Source organism: Micropterus dolomieu, linkage group LG19, assembly GCF_021292245.1.
Source record: "Micropterus dolomieu isolate WLL.071019.BEF.003 ecotype Adirondacks linkage group LG19, ASM2129224v1, whole genome shotgun sequence".
In the NCBI taxonomy this organism is placed as follows: Eukaryota; Metazoa; Chordata; class Actinopteri; order Centrarchiformes; family Centrarchidae; genus Micropterus; species Micropterus dolomieu.
This window is the reverse complement of record NC_060168.1, coordinates 13545618-13569119: the sequence shown is the minus strand read 5'-3', so window position 1 is coordinate 13569119 and position 23502 is coordinate 13545618. Positions and strand designations below refer to the sequence as shown.

At 41.2% G+C, this 23502-nt stretch overlaps 3 protein-coding genes and 1 long non-coding RNA gene across 6 annotated transcripts; 3 read left to right on the top strand and 1 right to left on the bottom strand.

Moving 5' to 3' along the window:
* On the bottom strand, positions 1-15685 carry LOC123957812. Of its 2 annotated transcripts, none has more exons than XR_006821899.1 (4): positions 15591-15685; positions 14529-14575; positions 14347-14414; positions 1-3015 (listed from the first exon to the last, which is right to left on the bottom strand). It is a non-coding gene; the product is annotated as an uncharacterized LOC123957812 (long non-coding RNA). The 2 variants fall into 2 exon arrangements; XR_006821898.1 differs by lacking the exon at positions 15591-15685 and adding an exon at positions 15080-15462.
* Positions 804-11353, top strand: frmpd3 (FERM and PDZ domain containing 3). Its single transcript, XM_046030878.1, has 10 exons — positions 804-911; positions 2893-3024; positions 3650-3769; positions 4159-4295; positions 4854-4980; positions 5418-5507; positions 5724-5903; positions 6146-6281; positions 6962-7846; positions 8541-11353. Exons 1-10 carry the CDS (start codon positions 807-809, stop codon positions 11351-11353), a joined length of 4725 nt encoding a protein of 1574 aa, XP_045886834.1. The 5' UTR covers positions 804-806.
* On the top strand, positions 15205-19627 carry prps1b (phosphoribosyl pyrophosphate synthetase 1B). 2 transcript variants are annotated; one of them, XM_046030879.1, is made up of 7 exons: positions 15205-15507; positions 15944-16133; positions 16810-16908; positions 17172-17296; positions 17492-17665; positions 18158-18317; positions 18550-19627. In XM_046030879.1, exons 1-7 carry the CDS (start codon positions 15386-15388, stop codon positions 18640-18642), a joined length of 963 nt encoding a protein of 320 aa, XP_045886835.1. In that variant the 5' UTR covers positions 15205-15385; the 3' UTR covers positions 18643-19627. The 2 variants fall into 2 exon arrangements, with proteins under 2 accessions (XP_045886835.1, XP_045886836.1); XM_046030880.1 differs by having other exon boundaries at positions 15207-15507; positions 15944-16127.
* A 648-nt stretch (positions 19628-20275) lies between these two features.
* Positions 20276-22874, top strand: LOC123957859 (solute carrier family 25 member 53-like). The gene is made up of 2 exons (XM_046030947.1): positions 20276-20524; positions 20691-22874. Exon 2 carries the CDS (start codon positions 20698-20700, stop codon positions 21568-21570), a length of 873 nt encoding a protein of 290 aa, XP_045886903.1. The 5' UTR covers positions 20276-20524; positions 20691-20697; the 3' UTR covers positions 21571-22874.
* Positions 22875-23502: the final 628 nt, after the last annotated feature.

The window sequence follows — 23502 nt, the reverse complement described above, 5'->3', positions numbered from 1 at the left end:
TTGCAGCAAATCCACATCCCTTTACTGTCATGAGTAATGTATGCCTGCTGTTCTTACAAATCCGCATCATCAGATAAAAATGAAGAAGTGTTTTGTTTTGGCCCAAATTTATGGAGGATTTTATTTGGACTGCAAGGCTGCATCTTTGCCACATGTCACATTAAAACAATATATTCCTCCCTCTGATCACAACTGTGGTTCTTTCAAACTATATAATGAATACTATGTCATTTTCTTAAAAAGCCCTCAGTACAATAAAAAAGAAAGTAGTCAGGATGAGGAGAGTGCCCGTCACATCACATCCTAGTAAGAATGAACTGAACTGCATATCATAACTTTTCTTATAAAGAGTGCTTTGAGTAAAAGCAGTAACCTTGAATCAGGCCTCTCCTCTTATGCCTCCACTCACAAAACTCTGTGGTGAATGCTTTCAATCCCTGCACACCATCCAATTTTCATTGCACAGCATACATATTGAAAGGATAGACTGGATAAATTGAATAAGCCCTTCTTTGATCCTGATACAATGCATGGGACAGGCATCCTAAGGCAGAGTTGTGCTCCTTCTCCGACTCTCCAGACTTCAGTCAAAGAATCACATAAGACACCTTTGTTTATTAGCACTCCTCCTAAAGGAACTTCTCCTTGTTCATTACTTTGGTACAAAGCAGAGACCTACCATTACATCTGATTGTCTTTGTAGGGTACAAATAATTCTTGATTAACTTTTTGACACATTCTCACACATGCTATCTTTTTTTTCACTAAACCAAAGCTGATTTTTTCTCCTAAATCTCTTTCAGACAATGCTCAAGGACGACTCCTTGCTGCTCATACCAAATGTGTTGAAGGTGTTCTTGGAGAATGGACAGATTAAGTCCTTTACATTTGATAGCCGTACCACTGTTAGGGTATGTATTTACTACTGCTGGGCACTTGGGAAAGGTAACTGAATTTCAACATTACCGTGATTTTACTTAAAGCAGCCATAATACAACATCACTCGTAGTCATGAACCCACAGATAATTACCACCCAACTCTATGGAGCATGTTTAATGCTTTTGTTCACTCTCACCACTCTCATCAGTGTCTAATTCCAGTTGCAGCAGGCAGCTTTAAAGACTAAAACTCAGATCAACTGCACAGCTCGAAATGGTAGGCTGAGAAAATTAGCAACAAGCTGGTGAACATAGTGGAAGCATATAGCAGCTAAAGAGCCAGATAAATTTCTCAGGAGCTAGTAAAGACCAAAAACAGAGCTAAAAGGAGAGTGAATATTGGACTCGTGTTCGTCAAGTGGCCGTAAACACGACTCTAAATGAATGCCAGTGTTGCTACTTGTCTGCTGGATGTGTAGCTAAGCATATATTTGCAAACACACAACGTCATATGGTGATAATATGTCAAGGTTGATGCACTCCCCCCAATTGGCCAAAATAATCAATTCCTAACACTTAGCCTCACATCATAAATACACAAAACATGAGCGAACTATTGTTGCCTTGTTGGTGGTTATTTAATATGGCATAACTATGGATTTTTAGCATTATATAATACAATGATTGTTTTAAAGCTTCATGTGGAGCGATTATCAATACAACCCAGGCGCAAGTTCTCACATATGATTTCCCACACATCTTCAAGGTCTGTAACACACAAATTGACACTTTAACCATAAATCACTTTCTAATTCATATCTAATAAGCAATAGTAAACAGAAAAAAACTCTTTAATTTGTGAAACTTCACCCTATCAGTTTTTGGAATTTAAAATCTCAGTATTGTGATGAAGACCATAAAGCAACAAATTAATTCAGTCAGACAGAGGTCATTTCTGTCTCCATGTCAGCCTCTAAGATGAGTCTGACATCTCCGAGCAGACTCATTAAACGGACTCTATTAGATTTCACAAATCTCTCCCCTACTCATGGAGGGAGAGTGAGCGAGAAAAGGAGAAACACAGAGGCACTTTAAAGGAGACATGGAAGAAGCTCGCCCCTGTCAGCTTAATTAAATGGAAATTCAGCATAAGAAGGCCCATATCAATAAAACAATACCACCGATTAAATCAGTGGCACAATAGGATGCCCAGTTGTATGCCCATTAGACTGTCTGTCAACTAAAGAAGCTTTCCTGCAGTATTTTAAGCTGCAATCTATAGCTTTCTGTGGGTCTTTCAGTTAATTGTGTGGCTTCCCCAGGTGTCATTTAATGCAAACCGCACAGGTCAATACTGTTAAATCTGCTTATCCCTGTTTTTCAGAGACAGTTGTTGCTTAGGTTACATCAGGGAGTGTCAGTTTAACTGTTTGTGGAGAGCACAGCATTAGTGTACATACTTTAAAGCTTTTAATGAGCCTCCATACTCACATGCTTACAGTAACATATCACTACAATGGAATCCCTTTTAATTTTTCATACCTCTAATATATTAAAACGGCAAAGAAATAATGAAACATTATCCTCAGGTATAGCCCATGGTAAGATGTGATAAACAGTGAATTTCCCCTCAGACAGTGTTCTCTGTACATTTTAGAAAGAGGATATGAGAAAAGAGCTACATCATTCCAAGATATTGATCTGCACAAGAGCTTGCTCTGCACACCCTGGCATGCAGACGTTATTTTCTTAAATAGGACGCACTCACTGTGCAGAATTTATAATATCTATGGATTCTCTCCATAGCAAAAAATGACAAATGATTTCAAAGTAAAGAGCCTAAACAGATCACAAAGATATACAATTGACAAACTACCCTAGACAAACTTGGAGTGACTTCAGGGAGAAAATAAGCCTCTATACGCCAAATACATATTTTTTGTTGCATTAAAGCACATTCTTACTGTGGAAATCTCTTTCAATTTCTAATCTGTTTTCATTTCTCTTCTCCAGGATGTGATCTCCTCCCTGCAGGACCGCCTCTCACTGCGCTACATAGAGCACTTTGCATTGGTGCTGGAGGCAGGTGGTCTGGACCAGAATCAGAGGTTGCATCTGCTGCAGGAGAACCAGCCCCTGACACATGTAAGAAACACAAAAAAGGAAAACAAGTATAAGACATGTGTTGCAGTGGATGGATATGTATGACAGCAATAACAGCAACCCCAAGCTGTTAACAATACAAAACATGACCAATAACTGTGGTTTGCATTCAAACTTGGTGTTTGTTGCCTTTGGTTTGAGTTGAGTTTGGTTTGGACAAATGTTCTAGGTGTGGGGATTCTGTGTGGTGTGGTTCTGCTGCCCCGCTATTGCTCAGAAAAACTGGCAGTCATATTGTGAGGAAATCTGGAAAACAAGCAGAGAGCTCATGTGATCAGCATCAATACCACTACCTAAAAGCTGAAATTAAAATGATTTCCACAAGAAGCAAGATGATTCTGATCACTGAAACAACAATTTTAGGTGCAAACCGCATTTCTTGTAGTTTCAGCCCTGTCTTATATTTTGGGCTGTTGGTTGTTGGTTTGCAATCTACGTTTCTTTGGATTTCTTCACTTGGACAAAACTCGATCCATACACACTTGCTATAGCATTGTGAACATCCAGAATGCAAACTATCACACTCACCTATGGAAGATGATAATGTGATATGTGTGACTAACGCCTAAGACGTGATTATCCAGCTGATCCTGTCGTATTCCCTCAGGTGGTGCATAGAACCTATTTCCAAGGGATGAAGTGTCTATTTCGCATCTGCTTCTTCCCCAAGGACCCTGCAGACCTGCTGAGAAGAGACCCCGCTGCATTTGAGTACCTCTATATACAGGTAAAGTACTGGATTAAAGGGGTGTTTAAAAGTATGTCCTTCACTCTTATGACACTGCTGGAGAGCTGTCTCCTCAAAGCTCAGGGGGTGCCAAGAGTGAGCCAATGATTGGAAGTCCTTATAGGTAGCTAGTTTTATTTACTGTTTCTCTTAGATTTTGATCACATTTGCCTTCTTTGACTGAGTAGAAAGGGTTGCATATGCTAGACTCCAACACAAGCTCTCCGAAAACGCTTTCACATTTACTGCAGAAATCCAAAAGTCTTATGAATTTGGAAGCTGCCTCTGGCAAATAAACTAATGATATGACTTACAGAAGGATTCCAGTCTTTCACAGTGTTGTTTGCGGTCAGCTGTGTACCAAACAATATGTCATCATGTCTAAATAGAGTCGCAATGACGTCATCAAGGAGCGCTTTGGCATGGACTGGAAATCTGACATCACGTTACGATTGGCTGCGCTCCATATCTACATCACTGTGTCCTCCGCACGGCCCAATCAGAAGATCTCTCTCAAGCATGTCGAGTAAGTCCACAAACTCAATTAGCCTTCAAATGAACTTATGAGAAATTACAGACAAAAACTGATGTATTGCAATTTTTACCTCATTAACAATTCTGCATAGCATATCAGTGAGTCCCACAATGAAGTTTGTTCATTAAATAATGTCTAAATGATTGATAATCAATCCCAATAGTATTAAAAACTCAAATTACTTAAGGATCATTTTCCTGAGGTCGTTATGGGACAAAGAAATCCATTGCTTTGTGAAATTACATCTCTCCCTCAATCTGCTCATTTATTCTTAAAAACCTCAGCCTAGCAAGTAATTAGTGTCTGCCATCACAACTAGAGAAGCAAAACAGATCCACTGTGCCTGTAATAGACTTGTGGTCATAGGGTATTCATGTTAGGCCAGGGGTCGTAGGGGATGTAAGCTAGGCTCTTTGTGTCTTATGGGATGAAAAAACTCCTTTGTTTTCTCAGTTGTGACATCTTCCCTGGACTCAGATTAACCACTCCACTGTTGTTTTTCTCTTGGGTGCATACTTCTGCCATCTTTCCCTTTGCTTTTGATCACAGAAAAGAGTGGGGGCTAGAGCCTTTCCTTCCGCTCACTCTGCTTCCAACAGTCAAGGAGAAGAATGTGTGTAAGAGCCTGTCTCAGTTGCTGAAGACCTACCAGCATCCACCACCATCGGGCAACAAGGTTTCTCCATGTTGACAATAATTATTAATCGTAACCATTTCCATGACTGAAATATCTAGACAATTCTTTGTGGGTGATTTAACTGCCTTTAGTTATGCTGATACTGTAACACATTTAAACACATTGCAACTACATAGAGACATCTTTGGGCTTTAAATTGCTAATAATACATACATTAATTAACATTTAAATCTCAACCCATTGCTGCTCCTTTAGAGCAGATTTAATATAGCGTATTCTATGGTTATGTCTGCTTGATAACTAGTCCTTTATCTTAGGACAAGCCCTTCAGCTCTCAGCTCTGTAGATGTAACTGTTGCATAAGACTTTATGATCAACATTTGTGGCTCAACAGTGCCCCCAGGTGGATGTACGAAGTGCTGTGTGTAGAAGTGCTTTCAAAGATCAGAGTTTCTTGTTTATCATTCTATTGACAGGTTCCTCCTCTCCAAGGAAAGCTGCAGTACATGCGTGTACTCAACGACCTCCCACCTTTTGGTGGAATACTGTTCCACACTGTTGGACTGGTAATACATTTTATAAATATTTCTTTACAGGATTAAACATGTATCTCTTTTACTTAATTTCTTATTCCATTCATTTTTCTTTTGCGTTTGTGCATGTAGTCACACAAGGAGCGTTTTAAAGAAACTGTCTAAACAGCAGATTTTGAAAGGTATAATGTAATGTTCTAATATAGTAAGTAACACAAACAGTTGTAAACCTCCTGTGTTCTCCTACAGGATGAGAAGCAATCAGCTACAACACTACTGGTGGGTCCTCGACATGGCATTAGTCATGTGATTGACCTGAAAAACAACCTCACAACAGTTCTAACCGAGTTCAGTAGGGTTGCCAAGATCCAGCTCTACAGAGAGAGCCAAGGAGTGGCTCGTGTGGAGGTGACAATCCATGAGGCCAAGGTATTACAACACAGTCTCTAAAGATGCACACTACGATTCCATGTGATTTGACAACACACACCATTTAGCAAATATGTATTTTACATGCCTTTAGAGGTGCAGTTTCCATTTTAACTTTATGTAAGTGATAAAATGACTGAATACAAAACCATTCTAAAGTTTTCATTACAAAATGAGCAGGCAATGCTCATTGCCTGTCCCCTAAATAGTCTCCTAATTCCCCTCCCTACCACCCTCTACAGCCCCTGGTCCTACTCATGGAATGGCCTGATGCCAGTAACTTTGCATGCCTCATCTCTGGCTACTACAAGCTGTTTGTAGACCCTAAACGGACCATCTACTTCCGGACCCCTGGTCAGTCTCAGCTGACCAAGGCAGGTATGTTAGAAGTCTTCTTGACATGTAGGGGTTCATTTTGAACTCAAATGTTATAGAATTTATAGAAAACAATTTTGTTTACTTAAAAGCTTAAGATGAAGCATTCATTGTGATATGATATTGGAGTTGTGTAAATGAAAGTGTCTTTCTTTCAACATCATATTAGACACTGCATGTCGGCCAGTATTTGGCAATCGTCATTACATGTTCAGTCTACATGTTTCTTCATTGGCTGAAACCATTACCTGTAGTAACCAGGGTATCCTGGAACTACCATCCCATGGCGCCCCCTGCTGTCTCTCCTTTCATCTCAATCTTGACTCATTGGAATGGGATACACCACATTTCTTTATGTCCAAGATAGAATAAGATTATGGCAATTTACAGTGAATTGTACTCTTTGCTGTATTCATAAATATTTACTGTTGAACAGATCCTCTACCATCTGCTCTCTCAGCCTGTAGTCCACATAAAAGGAGGATCATCATACCATCACATTCCACCAGAATCTAACCCTCCAACCTCAAACAAACTTCAACTTTCAACATCCATCTCTGCAATAACAAATAATCCCCATGTGACCACCAGCTGTCACCTCTGCTTTCCCATCTGGATCTTCTCTATACCCACTAGTTCTTAACACCTCAAACTCTCCACTGCTTTGACAATTCTATCCTCAGATTACAGAAGCTCCCACCATGCCCACCCACGTTCTGGGGCAACCAGCCTGCCAAGTGGAGGGCGGCGAGGGGACGAGAGGGAAGGCTCACACAGGGAGTCAGGGTCTGCAAGGGCCCTAGTTCCAGCAGAGCCTCAGCATCTAGGCCTGTGTCATGTCCACCTACGAGAACAACAACAATTTCAAGACCAGCAAACACACGCCGAAGCTGAACTCGACATCAACGAAAACTTTATTTCCCAAGAGCCCCCTGGGCGGCCCCGCACCAAGTCAGACCCAACCCAGCAGAGTACAGAGGAAATAGCAGGGGTTTTAGAGAGCCCAGCAGTGGAGAATACAGGATTTAGAATCCGAGCCCAAACAATGGGTCAATCCCAGAAAACATCACGATACTTCTGTGACTCCTGCAAAGCCAGGCATAGGGCAGAGGGTCTGTCAACAGCAGTAAACAGTACTGGGAGCTCGGGAAAACACTGCTCCAGTGCTTGTGCCTCCCGAGATGGAGGCGCTGTTGACCTTATGGCCCTACCGCCCCCAGGGAATGAAGAGGAGGATGAAGCAGATGGTGGAGGAGAGAAGCTGCAACCACCACCACCTGCTATTGCTGCACCACCACCTGGCTTCAGGGACAACAGTTCAGATGAGGATGACACAAAGAGAGGGAGGAAGGCTCGAACTGGTGCCAGCCCAGGGGTCGCCTCTGGAAAGCTGACCCATGCCAAGGAAGATGTTCCTGTGACACTGATTGATAATGTGACCACAAGAACAGTCCGAGATCACGCCCAGGAGCTTGATGATGCTCTAGTGTCCACCTTACAGGCGCTAGAGGCTTTGGCAGCCTCAGAGGATTACCCCCATCACCCTCAACAGCCAACACAGACTGCAGGTTAACAGCCTCAGTCATGCCACGGCCCACATCTCACACACAAAATTAACAGCAGTACTGATCCAATAAAATGTCACTTAACAATGTATATTACACAGCACATTTTGCAGTAGATCATATTGTTATTATTAACAAAGTGAATATCTTTCTGAAATATCCAGACAATCCTGTAATCTCCGGGGATACCTACAAGATGCTGAACAAACTGACCAATAACCCAAACTAGATATTAAAATCAAACAGAAAATATTATGAACCATGAAGAAGCAACAACAATAACAGCTGATTATTAAAACGTTGTGTGTCTTAAAAACATTTTTTAAACCAAGCCATTATCAAAAGTAATCCTTTTAATGAATGACAATTTTTTTATTGTTTTTTTATTTTTTGAACATAGAAATTTATGGGAAATTTGCTTTGCACATTTCTCAAGCAAGCATATGAATATGCATGCTTAGATCAGTCTGGAAAAGGGTTATAAATCTGATCCTGAGGGACTGATTTTTAAAACACATTAAACGATTAAACTCACTAGCTAAATAACTAACTAAATAACATTGTTGCTGTTTTATTCAACTGAAGTGCAAATGTCTGGTTCGATAACTACATATAAAAACTAATATAAAATGTTTCTTATCAATATTTGTTGTTTCCTGATTACCCTGACAGTGTGCTGTGTTGTCTTCCTCCTCAGGGCTGATTGTCTTAGCTGCAATTACACCTGAGTCATCACTGGACTCAGGCCATGAGACCAACTCCTCTGAATTGACAGATGTTTCTGAGATGGTGTCAGCTATGAAGCAGAATCAAAACCAGGCCTACCTGCTTGCTCACCATATCAACAAGGAACGCATCCTCTGCCGCCGTGACTTTCCCCTGGCTATCCCTGGCTGCACTGCGAAGACCATAGGGACTGGGGCCTTCTCTGTGGGTCAGATTCGTGCTGGCTGTCCACCCAAGCAAGTAATCCTCAGCAAGACTGTTCCCTTTAAAGTCAGTCCCAGTCAAGACTCTGCAATACTCAGTGTTGTGACAGAGCAGACGGGGAATCAAGAGACTACACCGACTGAACAAAAAGCAGAAATGAAAGCAGACCCTGAGCTCACCAAAGCAAACACCCCTGATCTCGCTTCTAAGTCACCTGAAGAACTTAAAGTGTCCGATGCTTCGCTGACAGCTCAAGTCAGTAAAGATCAGAAGTTATCAAATACTTCTGGAGAAACACTGAGCCAAAATCTTTCTGAGGGTGTCATGGGGAGGACCGCAGCACCTCGTAATACAGACCCTAGCAACAAAGCCTTACCTGTCCTCCTGCCTGTGGACAGAACTGCCTCTGCCAAGATTTCTCCCACTAATATGTGCCAAGATGCCAAGACTGCCTCTAGTGAGACCATGAAGCCTTCAAGCTCTACAGAACTTCTGTCAGTTGACGACCTTTTCTGCACATGCCCAGTGCAACAGGAGCCTGGGCCTCAACTAAGACTAAAAGACCCACAGGTTCAGAAGGTAGTGGTGTTTCAATCCTCCTCCCCCACAGATGATGAACGTCTTCGTGCAAAAGGCCTCCAGCTGGCTAACAGCAAAGAAAATGCAGTGAGAGTAGGAGCAGATTCTAGTTTGGCTAAACCCAGCCCTCAAATTCAAACCAAGTACTCCCCTCATATGCCTGTAAAAGCAGAGAGAAAAGAAGCAGCTGAAAGTAAGACTGATGTTGCCCAGGGCAAATCCCACACTGAGTCACAGAAATGCCCCATAAAATCATTACCTATTCTAGATGATCCAACAACACCCAGCCCCTCTGTAGACAAGGTCTCCACTCTCCCAGTCAGAGACTCAAAGAAGCAAGGCAGTGGTAAGGGGAAGTTGCAGCGCAGTGCACCTTTCCTGAGCTTTAGAAACCTTCTTTCAGCTACGTTTCCAGCAAGAATGAGAAGAGAAACAGATGAGCGAAGGGCTCAGTTGCAGAAAGTTCGTCAGTATGAGCTAGAGTTCTTAGAGGAGCTGCTGAAACCCAAGTCATCCCAGGGAGAATTTTTGCCCCAGGGGTCCTCACCTGTGCCCTCAGGCACTCCGTGTGCCTGCCAGCTTCGCACCAGCCCTGTCCTAAAGGCACCAGGTATCTCCCGGGAGCAGCGGCGCAGCTGTGACTGTAAGCGAATGTGTAGGGGCATGCGACTACCTGACACTCCAGTTGGCTCAACAACAGAGACACAACAAAGAGGCAGAGAGAGAACTATCCAGAAGACCCCTCCAGCGGTCTCCAAAGCCACTCACACCCAAGGTGCTACAAGGAGACCTCAGACTTTAGAGATCAAGACCACACGAATACGCTCTACCAGCCTTGAGTCAAGAGAGCCAAGGGGAGAGCAGGGTTCCTGCTTGCCCACCTGTACTTCTCAAACAGATTGCATGGGAGGGCCCCAATATAAGAAGCTCCAGAGGCGATACAGCATTGGAGAGCTGGATAACAGCGCTAGCACACCTGTGTATGCTGAGGTGAAGCCCAAAGCCAAGAGTCTAGAGAAAGAGATGGAGAGAGTGAGGGCGACAGGGCTGAGACTCCCAACCCCAGTAGAGCCAGTCCACACTCAGTCTCACCAAGCAGAGGGAAAGGGGAAAAAGGGTGTGTTTTTCATTCAGGGAGAAGAGTTACTGCGTGAAAGTAAAGATGGGACTGCTGAGGTGCTGCTGACCCTGCCCAGTGAAGACAGTGATGACAAGGATAAATGTTGCTCATTCTGTTTCTGCTACAGGAAGTGTGAGGCAGCAGATGAGAGCAGTGAGAAGGATGAGCTCTCATACTCCATACCGCTTCAGGTCCTTCCGGGCATGGAGCTGGACTCACGTACCTTTCCTGTCGTAAGCAAAACACTCCAGGTCCTTAATGCAGAGGACTGCAGTGGGGAGGAAGAAGAGGATGAAGAGGAGGAGCCACAGACACAGGAGATTGACCTGAGAGCTTGTGGTACACTGGAGGGGAGTCTGGCACGGGTACAGGCTCTACAGGGGAAAACTTTCAGCTTGCCTGATGGTTTCCTAAATGCCCAGTTAGATGCTAATGAGTTGCTAGCTATCCTCCGTCAGTGTGCTAACAGTCCACAAGCTGACGGTGAGGCTCGTCTTCAGCCCCCACAGATTGCAGAGTACAAACAGGAGCTGGCAGTGCGCTTCAAAGAATTCAGAGCATCTTGCCGGCGAGTGGCAAGTGTTGAAAAAAGCCCAACACGCATGCTTGCTGTTGTAACAGCCAGCTTTCAAGTGTTGTGTGAACTAACTCAGACATTTATCAAGTTGGTCAGAGGGGTTCGTTCAGAAACCCAAAGGCTGCAGCTCTTGAGAAAAGTTGAGGAAGTGGCTATCAACTACACTTTGCTTCTGCGTGCAGCAGAAGAATCAATGGGACACTCAAGCAGCTTGCCAACAAAGACAATGAGCCCTCAAGTTCCCTCCAACACCAATAACATGAGCTCGCTCACTCGACCCATCAAAACCTTGCCTGCCCAGTAAGAATAAATCTGGCATGGATGTAATCAAAACAGTCCAGAATATGGGTGACTACACAATCCAAATTCATTATTTGTTTATTGTTTACATTTTTTTTACAAGACGTGCAATGCAGCTGTTCCATCCCATGTTTACAGGCCCTGAGGTAGCCTCGTGGATCTTGTTTTGAAGATACACCAAACTAATGCACAATGGAATAAGAACCCTATTACAGACTGGGTGATACAGGGCTAATCACCTCATATCAATATTCACAATATACATAAGTTATAATAATATAATATTTTATATGTAATGTATACTTGAGTTGTGTCTACTTAGCAAATAATATAAAGTTTTGTGAAGAAAAACAGTGAAGAATATATTTGAAATGTATTGAGTTAAGAGAACTATAAAGATTATACTACATCAACAAAAATAAATGTATGCTCTGGACAAAAAATATTTCAGAGATCTCGTGAAGTAGCGACTTCTGTAAATTGCGTAGTCCAAAGCATTGGTTGGGTAGATGGTGATGTGCTTGTTTGTTGAATGTTCTAACTGTTGTAATGCAAAATGGAGATGTCTGTTTGGTATGTTGACAACGTCTGGCATACTGATACAGGAGTGAACAGTGTTGGAAAATGAAAACTGCTGAAAGACAAATATGACATTTTAAACTATACTGACTGACAGAGGCCCATTCTCTCACTATAACTGTGCAGGTATGAAACACACCTGCTCAGGGCAGAACATGTAGCAGAGACCCAAATCACAGTCTTATCCATTATACAGTAATGAGTGTCGTTACCTCACTCAGCTGTAGAGAAGGAATACCCACACTGTACTTAATAACGCACAGTGTATTTTAAACCATCACTGATCCTTCACTTGCATCGCACTTGTCGTGAATCATTGTTTTAAATATTGCCATCCACTTGCAAGTGAGTTAGCTTATCACTAGAATTTTGCACAACCTCTGAAATTAGCTCTGAAGATGAAATGTATCTTTTAATGTTTGATTAAATGTTTTTTATTCACTCTGCTGCTGAAAATCTCACTTGAGCCCACACCGCCAGTTTTACATAATTCATCTCTTCAAAGCTAAAGCTTACTCGTTTCAAAGACTCCTTGGTTTTTATTCAGGTTTTCAGATACAGTATAAACAAATTTGCTTTCTGTGTGCTGTTATACATTGTGCAATCTAGCAAATATATAAGAAACACACAAAGTAGTTTTTTATGTATTTTAATAAAACTAACACATCTGTTTCCTGTCTGAAATCGTCTTTGTGTCTCATCCTCTTGTTATTCTTGGAAATTAATCACAGAGGCTTTAGAATTATGCTGGCCTAACATGTATACTGGACATACTGTTAAAAGAAAGTGCTGTGAAACCAAAATAATAGCAACAACTGGGCTGCCACAATACTAAAGACAAGAAATGTGATATTTTTTGCACAAAATCTATTTGTCAGTCCTTTGGGCTAGTTAGTAGGGTACTGCTGTAAAATTGAGCCAGTTACGTCTTTCTGATCATTTTATTTTATTTGATTATTAATATGCCTTTGTGGGATAATGTGATTATTCATAATTTTAGCAATACTACCCACCTATACTACTTAACATTTTATACTGGAAGTTTGACCTTCAAAATAAAGCTCTTGGTTTCAGAACACATTTGTAGTGTTTACAAGCACTGTCTTTTAACGATTTGTCCTTCGCTGTTGATGTGGCATTCTCCATAACCATATGCAGTGTTTTCTCTTTCGCTGTACTGCATGTTTTCCCTAACGTATTAGACTTTCAGGGGCAGATTCTTTGACAGTTGAGGGTGATAATATTGTTTGTACAGATAATTTTTCAGTTCTAAAGTGGAAAAACAGGCAAAAATGGAAAGCTGTGGTGGCAATATGTTAATGTTTTGCAGATGATATTCAGTATGGAAATGTATTATTCTACACTGTAAATGTAAATAGTAAGATAAAACATTTGAGAGAATAAGAAACACTTTTAAAACATTAATTGTAACAGATTTATCCAAACTCTTCACTATTTTGTAAAGGAAAGGTAAAACATGCCTGAAAGGTAATTATTTATAGTAGTAATGTAACATAGAGACTAATAGCAAAACATATATTTTAATGAGTATATTATGAGTATAAAGCATGGGACATGTTTATTTTTATAAACAAAAATATCAGACAATGTTCTCTCATCAGCACTTGATAAACATTTTCTGTGGTTCTGTGGTCATTATTCAGTTGCTTTGCTAAATTGTGTGGATATGTCTGTGTTTCATTCACACGGTGAGCCCGCCATGGCTTAATCCATTGTTTCTTTATGTGCACCTATTCATTCCTGTCTTTATTTACTGTCAATGATCTTGTCGTCACTGTGGTCTTTTGTCTGTGTACAAAGTTTACTCATGTTTTAAGAGCAATAAAGTATATTATATAAACTCTTTCAGAGAATTTGGAAATGACATTGCATGCAGTAAACTTGCAGTAGTGACAGAGTGTCCATAGAATGACTTTAAACAAATGACATCATGTGAAAATAATTTATCAGGAAATGTCTCTCTTGCAGGTTCTTACTGCCTCTGGCAAAAACTGATGCTGACTCAACCGTGCAAACATCGCTGACATGACACAACACCAACCACTGACAGTAAAATAATTTTGTGTTGTTGACATTTAAGATAGGTTTATTTAAAAAAGAATTCTGTGTCATTCTTATCTGTTGTTATCCTCATTATTGCTGAGCATTTCAAAAAAAGAACAAACCTGAGCCAGACACCAGCTTTGTCAAAAACATTCCAATAAGGTTATGTTCAATAGTAAAACTGGCAAAGGAAATCCAGTAATTTTATCCATTTTACACACAATCCAAGCCTAAACATTGAGTTATATTCCACTGTAACGGTTAACATGCTTTATATCACAATAGATATGTTGCCATGTCACAGAAAAGCACAGGTGTCAACAATTAAATTAATGATAGCTGAATTCCATTTACCTGCTTTAGTTTCAGGGTCCTATTGTGGATGCTGGCTCACTGTCAACTGCCATCGTTTACTGGGGTCTCTGAATAGAACAGAGTCATTTTTATTAGTAACACTTGTGGTTTTCCTACTGTGGAAAATGTTTACCTCTTTTACAGACTACATTTTGGTGATGTGTATTTGTTATGGTCCCTACGTTTGACATGTTGTCTCTGTGGTCCTGAAGTCACTTGCCAGGGATCTCTGCCAAAATAAAAACATTTAGAATTAGCTTTAATGACAACACGAGGGGAATGTGCAGATCTTTTACCTCTGAATCTAGAGTATGGACAGGCCAAATATGATTTTGTACAGCCTGCATCACATCAAACACCATAAAATCTTAGATAAAGCTAATATGCATAGTGTCTAGCCTACAAATGCGCTGCATGTCCCTTCCACACGCCAGGAAAGACGGTAAGTAATTACGCACAATCAGTAGCCTATAGGGTTTAGAGCAGTGGTTCTCGAACTTTTTCACATCAAGGACTCCTAAACTGACACAGACTAGAGCATGGACCCCCATGGGATAAAATATTGTCCCAATCTGAGTCCCCATTCATAGAATATTTGCTTATAGATGTTTTATAACAGAAAGTGTATGAAACCTGTGACCCAAGTCATCATACATTCTGTCATTGTATTACTTATGACTTATGATGGTACATCTCAAGGGGTTTTTATCCTGGAAATAAATACATTTCTCACTTATGGATGGAATTAAACTGAACGAAAATAAACTATTCCACTTTCTGCTGAGGACCCCTCCTCTTCCGGGAATGACGTCACCGCAGCAGAACGTAAGCGAAAGCGTGCGCGCGGCCCCGCGAGGAAGAGGCGTGATGTGTGGGACATAATGGTGGATAGGTAGGGAAGACACTTAAGCTCGGTAAGAGTAGCTCATCAACTGTTGATCCATTTCCAGTTGTTGTCTTGGACTCGACTCCTCCGACTCGACAGCTGTTCGCTGCCGCCGCCCTCTCGGACTGAACGACGCCCTGGACCGCAAAAAAAATGCCGAATATCAAAATATTTAGCGGGAGCTCACATCCGGACCTGTCTCAGAAAATAGCAGACCGCCTGGGTCTCGAGCTGGGGAAGGTTGTTACGAAGAAATTTAGCAACCAAGAAACATGGTGAGTTGCTTGTTGGTGTGGCTACTCTAATGAAGGTTATAATCAGAGTAATAACGTTACCTAGTGCGCATTTTGTACCTTACCATGCATTCAAGTGTGTCGGGAAAAATGAGTTCCCTACTAGGATAATTCACATGTATTTTCTTAGAAAACGTGGTGTCGCGCGCAGCGTTGTTAGGAAGTTGTAGTCTGCGCATGGCAGAGAACTCTTAACTAACAAGCTGTCTGTTTATTTTTTAGCCAACTTAGTTGCCTCAGTAAACTGAAATTATGTCATATGGTATTTACACTGTTTTCTGACTCAGCATGCTGCTCTTTTCTCCAATTTGACCCTTGACCCCATTGTTTACTCTGCCTCATCTATCTCCTGCCTGCCATGGTATGTTAGCTCATAATACTTAGTGCTGTTTGCCTTGTCACCTCTTTCCTCTGGCAGCGTGGAGATAGGGGAGAGCGTACGTGGGGAAGATGTCTACATCGTGCAGAGTGGCTGTGGGGAGATCAATGACAATTTGATGGAGCTGCTGATCATGATCAACGCCTGCAAGATTGCCTCAGCCTCCAGGGTCACGGCTGTCATCCCCTGCTTTCCGTATGCCCGGCAAGACAAGAAGGACAAGGTGGGGGTGAGGGATATCTGTCTAATTACTTCTGTCATGCCATTTGCCATCCTGCATCATGACAAGAAGCCTGCAGCCATGTCCATCAACAACCGCTCCACACAGCATATTTGCTTTCTTTTTTTGTTTTCCTTTCCCTTGTTTGCTTTGCTGAGTCAACTGCTGTTTCCATCTTACTCCTTGTGTAGTTATTTGCCTATTATTTACTCTCATTCCAACATTTTAATTATATTGCATGACTTGAATGTTTTGCACTAGTAACTACCAAATGTAAACTGTTAATTATTGTGATACAAGACTAGATATCATTGAGGATTTTGTAATAAACTTGTTATATAGGTATAAGTGTTGTTTTTTTCTAAGCCATATTGCAGATATAGTAAGCTCAAACGTATTCAGTTTGAGCTTATTTTGCTGTTTTAGCTGAACAAAATGTGTGTTTGAGATAGCATATGCACAAACTGGTGATTTTTGCATGTCACCCATCATAAATATTTTATATTAAAAGTAACAACTGTCAAATTGAAAGTATTTTTGTATTACCAATGTTGAGGTCTAGAGTCTGAAAGATTTTAATATATGGTATAATTTTACTGAATAGATAAGCTCTCAGTTAAGTGTTATTTTTAGAAGCAACAGTTTACTTATGCCATGTGGCTGAAGAGATCTGTTTTCATTGCAGAGCCGTGCTCCTATCTCTGCCAAGTTGGTGGCAAACATGTTGTCAGTGTCAGGCGCTGACCATATCATCACTATGGACTTGCACGCCTCACAGATACAGGTGGGCAACACATAAGCAGACCAAAACAGAAGTGCATCTAATTCACCATCCTGCCATTAACCTGCCCTTTTGGGTAATCGTTTTGTTCTGTATTTTAAACTCATGTGTGCTTGATTTTGGACCTACATTAGAAACCTGACTTTCATAACCTTACATTATATATAGACTTCAACAAAGGACAATGGGAGATATGAGCCTTCTATTTGGTCCTAACAGCTCCTCGGACCCCTGTCTTTATACCTCCTTTTGTCTTTTTTTCCCAGGGATTCTTTGATATCCCTGTTGATAACTTGTATGCGGAGCCAGCTGTGCTGAAATGGATCAAAGAGAATATCCCAGAATGGAAAAACTGTACCATCGTTTCACCCGACGCAGGAGGAGCCAAGAGGTATGCTAGTGCCATTTTCCCCAGGTGTTGTCTACCCTTGAGCACAGTTCACCATATCTCCTCTGGAGTTTACTTTAGATTAAACATTTGTTTAATGTTTATTTATCTCAGACAAGCCTCTAATTTGACGCGTGCATTCACAGTTTTATACACTTTGGCATGCAACTCATGGACATCATGCTTTCCCTTTTACAGGGTCACCTCAATAGCAGATAGGTTGAATGTCGACTTCGCTCTTATTCACAAGGAGAGGAAAAAGGCAAACGAGGTGGACCGCATGGTTCTCGTTGGAGATGTGACAGATCGGGTTGCTATTCTAGTGGATGACATGGCTGACACATGTGGCACAATCTGCCATGCCGCTGACAAGTGAGGCACCTTTTGTTTACCTTTTGTGGCAAATAAATGTGAAACTTTACATCATAATGGTGCTTTCAGACCAAACGCAAATTTAATCATCGCGACGCTTTCCTCACGTGAGTACATTCGCTGCAAGTGTTCACACACAACGCGAGAAGGCGATTAGAAACCGCGAAAATTGGCTCGAGTTGGAAATTTTCAACTCATGCAAAGGTCTTCGGGTTGCCTTCGCGCTGCACGACAGGAAATCGCGGCTCTACGCATCTTTGCATTGACTTTGTATGTAAACTGACCGCCCCGAACGCTCGCTTCGCTTTTGGTCTGAAAGCACAGTAACAAAACACTTGACCACAGGCAAGTGGGTCCCTGTGGTTACTATGGTCCTGATGTCAACATAACTTGGAATGAGTTCATTACTGAATCCCATTTAGAGACCTCTGTTCCAGGATATGTCCAGTCCTGTAGAGATGTGTATGGCAGTATACTGTTTCTGTCCCATAGACTCATTTCTGCTGGTGCCACCAAGGTGTATGCCATCCTGACCCATGGCATCTTCTCTGGCCCAGCTATTTCACGCATCAACAATGCCTGCTTTGAAGCTGTGGTGGTCACCAATACAATCCCTCAGGAGGAGAAGATGAAGCATTGTCCCAAAATACAGGTCAGGATACAACATTTACCTTGGTAATAAAAAAAAAAAACTTCCCAGAGCCCAAAGTGATTAGTGAAAGATATAATTATATAAAAAAGTTACTGTGTTTAAAATGATGTGAAACATGGACACAAATCCCCAGTTTGAGACTTCCATTACTGACAAATAATCATTAGGTTTGTGTCCAAACAAGTCATCCAGACTAGTTGTGTTCACAACATGCCATCTTCTCTCCTTCCAGGTTATTGACATTTCCATGATCCTTGCTGAGGCCATCCGAAGAACTCACAATGGCGAGTCAGTGTCGTACCTGTTCAGCCATGTCCCCTTGTAACAAATGGTGTCTACCATCTACTGTGTGCTGTTACACCAAATAAGAGAAGAGGGAACTCCCAAACACAACCATTGGCAAAAATGTTCTGCTAACTAACCGTAAATGTCTGTTACTAATGCTGACTCTTGCCACTTGAGCAGTGGCCCCTTCATGTCTTGGGCTCCAAAGCAATCGCAAGCTACCAATTTAGGCTAGCGTTATTTATTGTACTTGGATAAATAAGTCTTTATCCACGGTGAACTATGTCACCCCTTCCATCACATTTAGATACAGAGTTTCTCCTGACCATTTCACCTAACCAGAAATAATTTCAATTTGTTGTCAAAGAGCTTGTATAACTATCCCTGGGAGGTTCCAGTGGTCAGGAGAAGCATCTGCCTTATAAAGCCGTTCCATAGCTGTTTGTTATAATTAACAAGTGTAGTTTTTCATGTTGTATCCTCTGCTGTCTGAAAGATTATAATTAATGAATGTATTGAACTAGTTTACAGTACGACCTGAAGCTCCACTCAACCAAGAGTGCCTCAACAGTCTGAAATAAAATTACTTTTTTCTTCCACCTCCCCCCAACCCCCCCACCCCCCTCCGCCTTTTTAACTGTTGTTTTCCCACTGGATGATGAACTTCCATGTGTCTTATCATGCTGTAGAAGATTCTTTGTGATGTTTCTTTCAACTCTTGAGGTGCCCTCATTGAGTGGGGTTTGCCCAGTGTCCAGGGTTCACCCTTCAAGGTTCCGCGTTGAAGGTCTTTCTATAGAGAAACAATCTGGATTTTAGTTTGGGGTCTCTGCAGGCTGGAGCTTCCGTCAGAAATGTTCACCTGCTTTTTTTTTTTTTCATTTGGGTGTGTTTTTATGTCTGGAGAAATGATTTGTCCATTAATGTGCATATTGCAAATTTTTGTGTTTACTTTTTCAGTAGGGCGAATGCACCAGTTATCCAAGGATGCATTCTTAATAAAAATTTAAAAGCGTAAAATCTTACACCTGGTACTTGTTTTTGTTATATCTCATAAATGAACCATACCTATATGCTTATGAGGCTTAAAGTTGAGGGCATTTTTATTTTTATTTTTTGACAAGCGGGAGTTTACTTCTGTAATTAAGCCATTGGTCCATAGTTTATAGGCTTATTCCAATATTTTTAGAGAGTCAACATTGTGGCCAGCAAATATGACACCTGAAACTGCTTAATTGTCCTCCTGGCTCCATGCTCTTTACATAAGTTTTACAATTTACCGTTTGTCTGCATAATTGTATACATAGTGACTTTCTGTTGTGAATCTTTTTTATGCACGTTAAGCATTAGGCCATACAATATAATTCAACAGTTAAATTAGAAGAAATAAATATTTGGATTAAAAATCCAAATATATTTGTTATTAGTTATTGGACTCCTTATTTCTAAAAAGTAAAGTATGTCATGTCGTGTCACTAGATAAGTAATTGTTGGAGTAGCCTTTATAGGCTACTATATAATAACAAGCGTATGTTTTCACATTGAACCATGTGGAACACACCCTAGTTCCGATGGAATGACGTTGATTGATAGGAGAAATAACCAATCGCAGACCACGTGACGTAAACCGTCATAACCAATGGTTATTCTTGAAGGGACGGATCAATCATGTACACCGGCAGGTTAAGGCTCAGTGCATCGTTGATTTTAATTCCGTTAGTCTGACGAGGTTTGGCAGTTAATTTATCGAAACGGATAGAAAACGTGTTTCCAGGTAACTGGAAGGATAACCAGGAATTAGCCCTGTCCTTGTGCAGTGTTGGAAAACATACAAAAGCCCGTGCTGCCTTCAACTTCCAACAATGAACGGCATAAAATTAAAGTAGACACAACGCTTTACATTTTCTGTTTTTGCTGACTTGGTAAGTATATTTCGTCCCTGGTTTGTCTTAAATGTTTCTGATCACTGAGTACAATTCAAGTTATTAAGCTAAGGTTTTTTTCTTATGTTGTGGTTGTCTACATTTTGACTAGTTTCATTTCATCATTTTCGGTATCAGTTTGATTTGTCGTTCAATGTTTACTCAGCTTAAGGATGGCAGAAAGTCGTCACCATGAACAAGATAAGGAGCGCCTGAGGGAACCAATGATATATTTCCACAGCTACTTGCTTGGAGGAACCTCTGGCTTGGTATCCACCCTCATTGTCTTTCCTGTCTACAAAACTGTTTTCCGTCAACAAATCAACAACAGCCCACTTCACCTGGTAGTGGCACAGCTCTACAAAGAGGGACCTGTAAAGCTCTTCAGGGGTGTGTCCCCACCATTACTGATGAGGACGCTGAATGGCACCCTGCTCTTTGGCCTCCAGGACACCCTCCTCCGCCAGCTCTCTCTGTCAAGCCAAAGTGTCATCTCCACCTCTGCCCTGCCTGCTCTGGCTGGGTTTGGTGCAGGTTTGGTAGAGGCTGTTGTCTTTACCCCCCTTGAGCGTGTCCAGAATGTGTTGCAAAATAGCCAAAACGACCGTCATCTCCCCACGTTGAAAAGCGTTCTTGTCAGGCTGAAGACACAGAGCCTGGTCATAGGGTACTACAAAGCCTTCCTGCCCATCACAGCCCGCAACGCTCTTGGCAGCTCGCTATACTTTGGCCTGAAGGGGCCCGTGTGTGATGTCGTAGCGGGACAGGGGCTCTCGCCGCTGGTCTCCTCCTTTCTCTCAGGGACGCTGACCTCCATGGCAATCAGCCTGGCTCTTTACCCACTGTCTGTGCTAATTGCCAACATGCAGGCGCAGGTGGGAGGGGAGGTGACGGGGGTCATGGCTTATTGGAGGATGCTGTGGAAATCTCGGCAGCGGAGTGTGGCTCTGCTGTACCGAGGCGGTTCTCTGGTTATTTTGAGATCATGCATCACATGGGGAATCACCACTGCTATCTATGACTGTCAGAAGAAAAATTCAAGCTGAAGAGTGTTTGTTTTATTGTTTGTATTAATTATTGTCCAGAAAACAATGCAACCGTTAAATTTTTTAAATGTTGTATTTTGAGCCCCTTGTGTTATATTCCTTATCACTGCTCTTTGAAGGTAAACATATCTGCAAACAAGGGGCTTTACCTCCCACACGTCCCACCTTTTTTTGCAGATATTTCGCAGCAGTGTTACTATTACTAATGACATTAACAATGGCAATGTGTCCCAATATGCCGTGACAGTAAGACAGCTTGTACAGTACCAGGACCCTGATTTGGAAGCAGCTAAATTGAATTGAACCATCATTCATTTTATTATTTTCCCCTGTGCTTTTCCCTTGTGACATGTCAAAATGTCTTCGATTCCCTTCGTAATCGCAAGCGCAGCCTCAAGGACATGATCCCTCAACCCATTCACTCCCAAGTCATCACATATAGTCTGTGATATAGACTCATGGTCAAGACCCCTTTGGCATCAGTTTGTAACACAGTGGGAAGCCCTTATTAGCAGGGTGCAATCACTTTTATTTTAGTAATGCATAAATATTAACTTAATAATAATTTACGTTATTACCAGGCTAGGTCTGAACTTACACACAGCTGGTGAAGCAGGCTGCTGGTCCACACCAACAAACACTGCCAGGACTTGAACCCCAGCCTCCATGGTGGTGGGCGAGTATTTATTATGAACCAAAGTAGTTTATGCACTTGAAAAATATAAATATGGTACTGGTGAATCACAAGTGCCTTGTATTTTTATTGTCTTAAAGGGGAACTTTTACTCATCAAAGTCAGTTTACTTATCATGGGAGGTGTTACTGTAAAAACAGGTGTATAAAGTCTTTTGTGAAGGAGCTTTGCTTTTCACAAGTATTTTCAGGAATTTTTGCCAGTAGAAGGAAGAAATTACATCGACTAAAGGTCACCATGGAGTTTTCTGAACTCTGATGATGCTGTCAGGGTTATCTTGGACTGGAGAATATAACTTACATAGAACATAAAGCCTGAGCTACAAATTGGGGTGTGTACTTTGTAAAGGATGGTTATTTACCAGGCATGTGGCGTCAACAAGATTGGTTTTAGTGTGGGAAAAGTAGGATCCATGCTTTTTAGGGCTGGACCAGTATTTGGGACTGAAGTTCAGGAAATCTCAGCCTCTGCTGCCTTTATTATCACTATCTGTCTTTTGGGAGTCACCCAAATACCTGAAAGTGCACTATATCACTGTGGTGCTTCTTTAAGTGCATGAAGGAGATGCATGTTCATGGTGTATTGACAATGTAATTAATATTATGCATGATACAGGTATTCCATATGAATTAATGGTCTGAAACAAATACAGTGAGATAGGATACAAATATATATACATTATATATATATATACATTTTATATATATATATATACATTATATATATACATATTTGTTTGATAGGAAACAAATATATATACATTATATAGTACTGTAATACATTGTCAACCCATCTGGGTTGTACCCTGCCTCTCATGAAGTGTGTGTGCGATAGGGGTGGGAATTGCAGGGTGCCTCACGATACGATAAGATACACGATACATGGCTCACGATAACGATAATATCACAATACAGCAATTTTGCAATAATCGATATATCACTAGACAATCCTGAAATGATACATTACGATATCTGTCTAGCTAAGAATACAAAATGCCTGTGAAAAGGTATTAATTTGCTGCAAATCCAAACCATTAAAAAACAGCAGAATTCTGCAGCACACATTTTTCAGTCTGTAAATTAACTACACAACTACAGAGCAACTATGAAAAAAATATACAAAATAAACATTTCTTTATAAAAGGCACACAAAAATGCAAATTCACTGAATTTACATATTTCTTTGCTGAAATAATAAATTGCTATGTATCACCTAAGTCTAATATGTACATCACATTA